The 12,323-nt window shown below is 35.1% G+C and overlaps 1 protein-coding gene across 1 annotated transcript in view; it reads left to right on the forward strand.

Moving 5' to 3' along the window:
- Window positions 1-12,323, forward strand: part of LOC143222767 (delta(3,5)-Delta(2,4)-dienoyl-CoA isomerase, mitochondrial-like) — a 47,735-nt gene that overhangs the window by 12,075 nt on the left and 23,337 nt on the right. The window contains exon 3 of the mRNA XM_076449723.1: window positions 10,005-10,093. Within this exon, the coding sequence (XP_076305838.1) occupies window positions 10,005-10,093 (89 nt within the window). The remainder of the gene's footprint in view (window positions 1-10,004; window positions 10,094-12,323) is intronic.

Raw genomic sequence — 12,323 nt, forward strand, 5'->3', positions numbered from 1 at the left:
GCCTGACTTGGATTTAAATGTGTCCTTTTTCCTCCTTCCCAATCTCCCTCTGAACATTTGGTTTCATGTTCCCAGTATCATCTTTCCCTTAATATCCATTTCCATCTCCTCCATGCTTGCAGTTTTTACAGTTCTGACATTTTTTGCAATCAGTGTTTCCTGTACCCTTCACCATGGTACATATATTGTGCTATACTGGACCATTTCTTCTTACCTTTAGAGGCTTCTGCTGTCCATGAAGGCAGTTATGCCTTTGCTCCCATTTCCATACCTTCCATTTTTTTATTTTTTTTTATTCTAGGTCTGATCCAGATTGCCCTTTTGTCCTGTGCAGGCTCCTCAATGCTAAATGGTTTGTAAGGGTTCCATTCTTGTTATTTATTCACTAGAACCCTTTGGTGTCACATGATCTCTCCACCATCACCCTTATGAGTTAGGTTTATCAGCTTATTAGGTTGACTTTTCCTGTTTTTGGAAGGACGTCATCTTTATTGTGTCTCATCCCATCATATTTGACATATCACCGTGTCTCTAGAGGCTATTTTTATCATTCTTTGGAGAAAATAGTACAGACTGGAATGTGGACTACTTCTCATACCTTTAACTTGTATTAACTATATTATCTGGTATGTTCTTGTCTGTTGGATATCAGCTATCTCCCATGGTGATCCTACATGTACCAGTTTGAACCTAACTTGGGTTAATGTATTTTTTCCTTTTCCTGGCATATTCCTTTCATAAGCATTCTTTTTCTTTGATATATATTTGGATCCCTCTCAGTGGTAAGTGCTGCCTATTGAGGAATAATTTTCTATAAAATTGCACCAAATACCTTTAAAATTCTAATGCATACTGTTGATATTGTAAGTCCCACAAGATCAGTAGCAGCTTACCTAGAGGTGCGTGTGTCTATGTATATATAACTATCATAAGTGAATCAGAAAGGATTTCTGCCCATCCCCACTGTTTTTTTTTATTGAATTAATTTATTTTATGGTCACCTATTACACCTTCAGTGTGATATTCTTCCAGACTTCTTGGTGCCTTTTACCCCTTTTTTCATCATGTGGAGTTGGGAGTCCTTGCCACTTCCCAGTTCCTTGTCACTAAGGTGGTGAACCATGGAAATTGATTTTCAGTGTAACAAAATTATATTGTATGGATACTTTGAAGGTCACCTGATGATTGCAGGGTTGGTCAAAATTACCAAGTCCATGTTGACAGTATTAACCTGATTATCAGGTTCAATGGAGGTGTTAGACATTGTAAATTATTCCTCTGTTGTATCTTTAAATTATTCATTTATGTACATCTTTCCATGGGCAGATTGAAATATCACCAAAAAATCTATTTTAGCAATGTCACTTTCTGTGAATTGAACTTATTACATTGAGAATTAGTGAAACAGTAGTTTTTCTCTCAAGATAGGATTACAAAATGTCTTTATTTTTTTTATTAGTTTTTAAGCCATTTTTTCAGGTTTTTAATTTTTTCTTATATCTGACTTATTAATTAATAATCTTCAGATAAATGAAGCTCAAATTCAGTGCCTTGAATATCACTAATATTTGTACTTTCTAGGCCAAAAATCTAGGCTAAGTAGGATATGCATAGAAATTTACATCATAATCATAACTTTATAGTTTGAATTCTGACATGCTTCTTTCTATAAGCTATATCATAAAGAAGTTATATGAGCCCAGTCTTTTTATATAGGTGCTTAAAAGTGTAGGATATTATCAATTTAAACTGAGTTTAAAAGCCTTTAAAGTTAAAATCTTTTAAATAGCCAGTTATTTTAAAAGCATTAACCTGATAAAACAGTTTGTTAGATTTGTGAGTTTCTTTTCTGATTATAATATTTCTGAAATTCAGTAGAACTGACTATCAAGAAAGATATGCCATAGTGTGAACTAGTGTTACTTTGAGAAAAGAACAACTTAAGAAATCATTCACTGTTTAAGATATTTAATTTCCTTTCACACTGAGGAACATTTTTTCATATTACCAGAAAGAATAGCTTATATAAACTTTTATTGCAAAATTAATTTGCTTATCAAACAACTACTGATCTACTGTTTTATTGTGAAACAGGAGAGATAGACCTTGTATCTTCTTTTGTCTGTTTGCTTGCTTTGGTTTTCCACGTCCTGGTGGAAGTGTGTTTTTTTGGCTGCTGACATGTTGATGTCATAAGTTGGAGTTGTTGGCATACTTGTAGAATGTTCTCTCTCCCCTTAAGTTCTACTATATCCTCATAGATCATATCTTTTTAAGTGTGGCAGCTATGGAAGGGGTACATCTTCTTTGCAATTCTTTTGTCATTTTATATCTCACTGCTGCAGTCAGTTGCAATTTGATAATTTGTTATGGTCTATCAGTCCTGAAAAGTGTTATGCGAGCCACTTTACCTCCTTTTGTGGCGATCGTCTCAATTGTGTATTCATTGGAATCCTTCAGTTTCCCTTGATTTTACCTCATTTTTTTAGAGGTGAACTCTCAAATATTTATTTTACATATTTTGGTCTTTATCAGTGAGGTGTCTTCTGAATTACATCTCATCACATTCAGCACATTTGCCTTTTGCTACCCATTTTATTTATCTAGTGGGGGACTTTTAACAGGCTGGTATTCAAACTTCTCCCAGTGCTTTTCTCTCACATTCTTTATATGCTCAGGCAGTTTTCTTCTGGGAGTTTTCTCTTACCCCATGGACATTTTAACAATATCTGCTGGATTATTAGAAGTAGGAGGTACTTTTGTCACAATATTGTTTCTTTTCTTTTCCAGGGTCACTTACATCTTAGATCAGCATGATACTTCTTTTGTAATATTAAAGCTGATGTTCTGTTACTTCATAAGTCTCCTAGGTTATAATTAACACTTACCCACCTGATAAACATAAAATGGGAAAATAGGTTAGCTTCCCAAGCCCCTATTGAAAAAACATGTGCCATATTTACTAATCTAATTGGCAAAAGTAATTTATGTTCTATTAACATTGATGTGTACTGTGGCTTTAGTGCCCTCCAGTAAATTTTCTTTTAGGCTTTGGTGCCCTTGAAAATGAAAGTCCAAGGCAAAATGGCCTTACCCTCAAAGTTATGAGTTCCCTGGCCTGTGGGATGTTTCATAGGACTGCTTGTAGTTCTCTCTAGCATTCTTTTGTTTCATAAATGTTTGCCCCAGACTGAACACCGATGGACATAAATGAATAAACAAGACCAAAATTGCTACTCATCTGTGATGCTCCACGACATTGATAGTCTTCATACCACAGACAGGAGGTACAATTCCAGATGCTGCCAGGTATTGGTTGATTGACTCTGTTGATGTGGTAGCTCTGCTTATCAAAATAGAGAATTGTAGTCACTTGTTGTACTGCTTGCAGTAGTGTGATCTTCTGGATGCTCAAACACATTTTTGTCTCCTTTCTTCTAGTAGAGTATGGGAATCCTTGCCACTTACCAGTTCCCAGCCACTGAGATGGTAAACCATGGAGATTACCCTTCTGAGTGGAGCATCATACCACTCTGTTGAAAAGTAGGGCAGTGGTATTTTTACCAAGTGTTGGTTGAAGGTGGTCCAGCCTAGTAAGTCCCCACATCATCTTGCTGATACACCTCTTACTGCAGACTGGATGAAAAATGCCCAGTGCCACCAGGTTTTGGATTAGAGGTGCACTCCAGGTTTGTGACCCTATTTCCTACAATCTGCTGGGTGTCATTTCCTGAAATGTTTGGTGTTAATTGTAGCTGGGCACAGCACATGTATTCCCACTTGTGTACAGTCACTTATCCTTATGGAAGAAGCATACCCAGTGCAGCCAGGTTTTGGACAGTAAGTGTCATTTCACTATGGATTTCTTCTTTTGTACTATGTACTGGATGTTGGTTTATGGTGGATCAGTTGTTGATTTGGTTGAAAATATGTACATGTGTGGACAGATTTTTCACTACAGAAGCTCCTCTTCTCTATCAATTCACATTCTTTCCTTCATTCTACCCAGTACCTCATTCATTTGAGTGTTTTCTTGAACACCCATCTCATTTGGACCCAACATTCTCCTCTCAGGGTTTGCTTTATGGTACAGGCCATTCAGAACACCCTGTCTGCTCCCTCAGTTTCTACTCATGAGGTTCCATCACTCTTAGGGATGTGGTCTTTGATGTCTCCTCTCATACCTCTTGGTCGAGCTCATACGAGGTCCCTTCAACAGGGTTTTCACAATCAATGAGACCTTGCTTGGGATCCTTTGGATTCTCCAATCTTCCTTTATTCATTAGGTAGGAATGGTGGGACATATTTCATTCTTTAGCAGGTTTCCCACTTCCTTCTCCACAGTCAGATTTAGATCAAGCAACCATGAGGCTTTGGGTCATTGGTTTGTGGTGGAACATTTTCTTGCTGTTTGTTGGTCTTTGGGTAATTTTTTGCTATTTCCAAGGATCAGTCAGTCACAATCCATTTTGGAGATGCAATAGAGGTGGCTCATATCTATCACCAAGGGTGCACTCAGTTAAGATCCCTGTGTTTTCTGTCCTTGGATCTTCTCATTTAAGCCTTTGATCATCACATTTGTTTGATGGGTTGTCATGTACATTTATCCTTGTGGCAGACCATCTTTTCCAACTATACCAGTTTTATCCAATGGAGTAGTCCCTTCATCCTTCTTTTTTAGGTGGCATTGTGATTAGTGGGATACTCCTCATATCGTTGCATTTACCATCTTCTTCAGTTTAGTAGATCCCTTTCTTTTGGTCCTCCGTTCTCCATCCTTAAGATTTAGTTACATTTGCCTTCACCCAGGATTAGTTGAACAAGTTCCTGATGTTTGTCTTCCTACCCAATTACTTCAATTACTTCTTTCTCATTCATGACCAAATGGTTAAGGCACTCGACTCGTAATCCGATGGTCACAGGTTCGAATCCCCTTCATACCAAACATACTCACCCTTTCAGCCATGGGGGCATTATAAGGTGATGATCAATCCAACTATTTATTGGTAAAAGAATAGCCTAAGAGTTGGCAATGGATGGTGTTGATTAGCTTCCTTCCTTCTAGTCTTACACTGCTAAATTAGGGACAGCTAGCATAGATAGCCCTCGAGTAGCTTTGCGTGAAATTAAAAAAAAAAACAATGCTCATACCTACAACTCCTTGCAAAGTCTTTCTGATTGCTCCTTTTTGGCCCACTCAACTGTGGTTTCTTTGCTTACCCCAGTTACTGTTGTTTTTCCCTTCCTTCTTCCCTTATTCCCCAATTTTCTTTGTCAACCACAGTTGCAGTTTCTGCCTCCTGTACATCCTCCATCTTCACAGCTGGCTTTTATACAGTGTTTTGTGAAGAGATCCAGTTTCTTAATTTGGTGCCACATCATTTAGCTTATTCTCTTTGTCCTTCAGCTATGGCTGTGAACCAGCAGATATAGAATGTTTTTCACACCTGAATTCTGGCTCAGGGTATTCCTGTTTTTCATCTGTTGGTTGGTGATATCTTCAAGTTTCTTTCCTGGCTTTTGAGAGAGTCTTTATTCTCTTTGATATCTATGGTTCAGCTAGCCCTATGCCATACCTTTATGTTTTTGTTTTTTCTCATTACCACAAGGTCTTCCCTTCCCCTGCCCTTACCCTTTTTATCCATTTTTTTTCTGGATTGGAGCATTAATATTGTGTTCCATTTCATTACTTTACCTCCATTTGAGCCCATTGATTCATATTTCTTTGTTTTGCCTATCCCTTAAAGCATATTTCCTATTGGCCTTCAGGCATCATTTGTCAAATATATTTGCTATAGCCATCTGTGACACATTTTCCACCCAACATGTCTTCTCCCTTATGTGGATCATCCCTTCCTTCACGTAATCTTACAGGTTATTGAGGGTATTCCTCCTTTTTGCTCATTTCTCTTCCTGCTATTTCTCATTCTACCCTCATCCTGATCTATATAGATGTCTATGCCTAATGCATACACTTCGTTGTACCATTGCCTGCATGGCTTCCTTCAAGGGTTCCCATTCCTTGACAACCTTCTTCCTCTTGGGATCATTCTCCTCCCTTTACCTTTACCATTTGGGGTCATCATTTCTTTCAATTGTCTTTTATTACTTTTGTCCCCTTCTGTTCTTCTTTGTTATCTCATATTAACTCTTCAACTTCATCTTTTCCCTTGCTTTTCATCTAGATCAGCCTTTGAAAGAGGTTCTGTGATGAGGCATGTTGACTTCCATGTTGAAATTCATCTCCTATTATCTCCATCATATCATGGTTTCTGCATCTTTTGGGTATTGCTTACTGCTTGTGACTGTGGTGCAGGCTTTGATGTAGCTATGACACTGGATAACTCTTTACTAATGCTTTATTTTCTTGCAAGTGTCCTTGTTTTGACTTTGTTCTGATTGGTGATAAGTAATGCCTAGCTAGGTATTTTTTAACCACTAAATCTGCATTGTACCACATGTTGACTTTGCTCTCTCCTCCATGACTCCACGTGGTCATAAAAGGAATGGACTGCTCTACAAGATCATTAGAAGGTTATGTACCATGTGATAATTGCTTCACATTCAAGCCTGTTTTGGACTTGTACTAACCATGGACTGCATGAGTAAAGCAGAAGAGGATAGTTGCCCATCCCTGCCATCTCTTAAGAGTCCTCTGGACTCTCCAGTGCCTTTTCACTTCCCCTCCTTTTTTTTTGAGTGGAGTATGGGAGTTCTCACTACTTATCAGTTCCAAGATGCTGAGGTGGTGGACCACGGTTTCCACTAAACAGTTTGATATAACCATTCACTGAAGAGTAGGGCAGTGGTGTTCTGTCGGAGTAGATTCAACATGGCCTCCACTGGAGTTGATCTGTCCCATTTTTAGTGGACGTAGCTTCTTCATACTATTGACACTATTACACAAGTTGATTGATCTCTTTCCCAGGTGACATGGCTTCCTGACACTACTTATACATTCACGGAAGTTGATCCATCTCCTTCCTGGATCATGCTGCTTCCTGATACTATTGACACTATCACAGGAGGTAATACATCACCTTTCTGGATGGTATGGCCTCCTTACATTATTTACATGTTTAACAATACCCACAACCACTGGAGTTGATCCATCACCTTACAATCTGATGTGGCCTCCTATTATTCATTAACTCATACAGTGAGTTAATCCATCACAAATGCAGTTCACTGCTTTTGACTGGTGTTACGCATTATAATTTTTCTCGGATGAGTCTAATTTTTTATATTATGTACTTTACATATTATATTATGATTTCAAATATCTGGAAATTTTAATTTTAATTTAGAAGTTAATTTAAATTTGACATGAATCAAATTTATTATAAATTGTACTTTTCATAGTATATTAAAATATATTTATGTTAAGAAAGAAAATTGTGTATCAATCTTGTTGGCAAATATAATTGGTTTATATACAGAAGTTTTACAAACTACACTGAATTTTCTATCTGGTCTAGAACTGAATATTTTATTGGTGATCCAGATCCATGATAAGCAAATTAATTTTGAGTTGATATTGTTATACCTTGCTTAAGCTGGCTAGCTTGGTTGCCCTCACACTGTTTATAAGCTGCATTTTTACTGATGCAGATACTTAATATCCTCATAGAAATACTAACATCTGAAGTTGAACAGTTTGTAATGTTCAAAATCTATAGACGTTCATGGTCAAATTCTGTAGTTTTCCGACTAGTAAAAGTTAATCACAATTATAGCTTCTGATGCTTATAGTATACTGACTGTAGCAACCAAACAATATTCTGTTATTGTCTCTTGGCTAGCTTTTATACCAATTAGGTAAGATTCTCTAACATTCCACAATATTTGAAGATATGGTAGTGTTTTCATAAAATGCATTATTGATTCTTGCTCTCAAGAATCTACAAATTTAGAGTACAGGAGGGACTTTTGCAATACACATCCAACAATATATATCACATGTATTGAACTAAAACAAACACATATATGCAAAAACGGCTCGTTTGGGTTGAGAAAATATTTTACATAGAAGAGCGAACAATGTTTCGACCTTCTTCGGTCATCGTCAGGTTCACAAAGAAAGAGGTAACTGACCGGAAGCTGACCACATGTTTGAAAGAGGTTGTGTAACTGAGTGTCGGAATGTAGAGGGCGGTGTTAGATGTCTGAATATATAAATTTATTTATTTTATTATATTAATATAGGTATAAAGGCGTTTCTTTATATTGGTTTATTTTGGGTTTAAGTTGTTGTATAAGTAAGGCTTCTTTAATTTTGCATTTGCTTATGTTTGTTTCTTTATTTAGTATTTGAGTGTTTTCTATGGTTATGTTGTGTTTATTTGACTTGCAGTGTTCGAAAACGTGTGAAGGTGACTTTTTATGTTCTTTGAATCTGGTTTCCATTTTTCTACTTGTTTCTCCAATATAGAAGTCGTGGCAGTTATCACATTGTATTTTATAAATAATGTTGGTGTGGTGTTTGTCAGTGTAGTTTTTACATAGTATAGACCTCAGTTTTGTGCCTGGTTTTTGAATAAATTTGGTATTAACTGGAATGTCATATTTTGTTATTAGTTTTTGCCAAATGTGGGTTATTTGTCTGCTGATGTCAGGAATATATGGTATACAGCAGTATATGGTTTCGTGATGTTTTGATTCGTGAGATATATTTACTTTTGTTGGTTGATTTTGCTTTCTTCTAGGTGTGTGCGTATGATGTTTTCTACGGTTTGTGGAGGAAACATTGATGTTGATGAAGTATTGTTTTATTTTGTCTAATTCATCGTTAATTTTATCTGGTGAGCATAGTTTTATGGCTGTGTTTATTTGGTTTCTTAGTATGTTGAGGTTTTGTTTTGTTTCATGTGCTGAGTCCCAAGGAATGTATAGTCCAGTATGGGTGATTTTTCGGTGGATTTTTGTTTTGAATTGTGTGTCGGTTCATGTAATTTTGAGGTTAAGGAATGATATTTGATTGCTTTCTTCCTGTTCACATGTGAAGTTAATGTTGGGATGTATAGAGTTAATGTGATTGAAAAAATTAAAATATTAAATGTATAACAGTAAATTCATTAAGCTAGGAACCCTCATCCTATCTTCTCGTGGATGTTGATTCCCAGCATTTAGATGTTGGATCTGAGTGAACCAATCAATATAAACCCTTGCAGAAGTTGAATCTATCCTATTGATGCTAGATGGCAGTCCCTGATTGCTGTAGGTTGTTGACCTTTGTATCATACCCAGGAATTGGTGTATTTCTTATTCTCCAATTCTTGGGTTGGGACTAAGGATGGTAGTATAATCCTCATCTTACCCTCATGTATGTATTGGTACCCCAGTTTCTGCCCTTGTTTTTTACAAATTTTTACACACAGGCAAAGAGTATACCTGGCTCAAAAGTGGTGCAGTTTTTCTACCCTGATATCTGGATCTCTTTCTGTCATGGTCACGGGGTATCCTTTGGACTCTTCTGGGGGTTTTTCTGTTGTTTCCTCTCACCAGTCCCTCCTTCTTTTCAATGCTGGATTCTAGCTAATCTGGTGGCAGGAGGTAAGAACCATATTGGAAGTTATGATTTTCTTATATTAAAAATATATTTACAATGGGTACTTTCCTCCACACTTTTCAAGTGCTCATTTTTCTGGCAAACTTTTAAGTAAAGATTTAATAGAGGGAGTCATGTGAGAATATCATTCTCATATTGATTAAAAAGTGATGCATAATTATTTACATGAGACACTTGTTGGAATTGAACATCATCTAATTTTAACAGGGGAGTGGAAGGCTTGTGGCATGTGTAAAGAAAATGTTCACACATAAAGGGCAGCACTAAATGAAAATAGCTAATCTTGTGAAAGGAGGCAAGTATTATCAGAAATACATTTTCAGCATAGAAAAATTATAGCTTTTCACTTATTTTTTTACATAATTGTCATGTTTTATATTGTATGAGTTTTATTTTATGGTGGTATAGTAGAATTTGAATCTTGTTGAATTTGCAGGGAGATCTTGGACTGCTTTAGAGAAATCTCGGATGATACAGACATCAGAGCTGTGATCCTGACAGGAGCAGGACGAATGTTTTCAGCGGGTTAGTTTAACATGTTATTAGTACATTTAATTTTTTATGTCTTTCAACTTTATATAGTGTTCAGATATAGCAAAAAAAATATTTTGTTTTTTAAACATTGTAGAATTATGAAAAAAATAACTTTTGTTTTATTAAAAAATGTGTGTTGTAAAAGGAAGTCTTTTTTTCCCCATCAGTGCTGTAGTGTTTAAATAATATGCAAATATATTTTATCTACTATAACAGTAGATAACAGTAGTAAAAGCTTATTATGGCTAAATATTTAGTTACCTCATTGAATGGAATGATCTAAAGACAGATGGCTAGAAATTATTTTTATGTTTGAGAATACAGGTGAAATTTTGAATCCAGCTACCAACATGCATATGAACGTAAAGTAAATTCAGTAGCTTGTTACTGAATCTGAAGCATAGTTTTTGAAAGTTACATTTAGAAATAATGTAGTTATGATTTGAATAAACACTCATTTGAACTGAAAGTCCTTTATAAACCATATATTTCCCAGGTGAACTTATTTAATCACATCATTCAATATGTAGTGCACTGAAAGTTACAGAATTTGAAACTATTTTCTTTGTAGTATCAAAGCTAGTTTCAATAGGAATATGATAAAATTCAGATCCTTTAATGCATATATATATTCAACAATCATGAAATATCCACCAGATAAACAGTATTGGCTTTTTGCTAGTTGAAGGCCAACTGTAAAAGTAAAATGTTTTTTCTGTACTTCCTCTGTTTTTGATATATTTTCAATCTTACGACTTCAAACAGTACCTCTCATCAATGGTAGTGAATCAGAAGTGAATATATGTCTTCAAATGAGATAGTATATATTTGGTTAGAGGTTTTTTTTGTACTGAAAATAAAAGTGCTTGAATATGACCATCTTTCAGATTAAATGTTTTACTATATAGGTATGTAAATTGACGTACAAGATTAAGCTTAACATTTGATGCAGTTATGATCAGCTAGTGTTTGCTAAAACTTATTAATTGAAATCATTTAGCCAGAATTTATTGTATAACCAAATAACAAACTGTTCCAAAACTTTACCTTATATGTACATGTTGTTGAACATGTAGCCATTCTTTCACAGTAAACAAATAACAGTTTTGAGTTCTATGAATGCTTTTACAGAAACAATAGTATTTACCTAATTATTCCAAATACTAATTGAAGTTAAACTAATGTAGTCATCTAGGTAAGTACTCTGAGGTAGTGAATTTTACTTTTATTATGGCTTTACTTACAATTTATTTATTGTTATTTCTATTATTGAACTTGGTATGAATTTTTAGTTACATTAAAGCACTAACTCACCTTTTAGCTGATCACATTGAGTTTAGTTGAGTAGTTATGTGTTGCAAAACTGATGCCAGCTTTCACTAACAGTGATGTATGGGTACTATTAATGTTGTTAAAGGTTATATAAATATATGATGCTAATTATCTAGTCACATGATATGTAATATTGTGATCTAAGTACTAACGACTAAATAAAATTTCTGTTGCTAGTTTCATGAATTAGTTCCTGAGATGCAGCTAAAGTATTATTAATGAATATTACATGATTATTGTCAGTGATTTTCTACTTTAAATATGAAATGCTGTATTCCTTTGGGATTAAGTTTTCTCTTCTTCTGTTTTTTTTTTTTTTTTTCTGATCCCTTTATTTATTGAAATTGTTATTAACATCAATATTAATGTTGTATTGCTCATTAATGTCAGTATCAAGTCCTAGCCAGGCATGTATTTATTAATTGTGTTTTTGGTAAGTTATAGGCTTTATATTACAGTTGTTTGGTAATTTTATTTTGAATTTCTTTTGCTTTTTCAACCATGGTTGTAGCAGCTGTTTGTTTATTTTAGACCATTACAGTTCTATTCAATGTAAGATCCTGAGCTATGCTAAGAGCTACTTGGTGAACTACATTTCAAAAAAAACATTTGGTAAATATTATGTCTTGAACTCCAGTTTGTTAAGATACAGAGAATTTCCATGTGGAAGTCACTTGAAAAATATGTAATGAATATTTTGCCTGTTGCATTTCAGTAGACCTCTCCAAAATGATGATGTAACATCACATAATCTTCTTCTGTTTATTTTTAGTGTCTTTCATATCAGACAGCAGAGCTTGTATATTTTAGGCAGTGGAAAGAACTAGAAAATGCATTTCCACTGTTGCATATTTTAATGCAACAGCAGACAGGGTAAATGTTTTTATAG

The sequence above is a fragment of the Tachypleus tridentatus genome, chromosome 8 (genome assembly GCF_004210375.1).
Source record: "Tachypleus tridentatus isolate NWPU-2018 chromosome 8, ASM421037v1, whole genome shotgun sequence".
Lineage (NCBI taxonomy): Eukaryota > Metazoa > Arthropoda > Merostomata > Xiphosura > Limulidae > Tachypleus > Tachypleus tridentatus.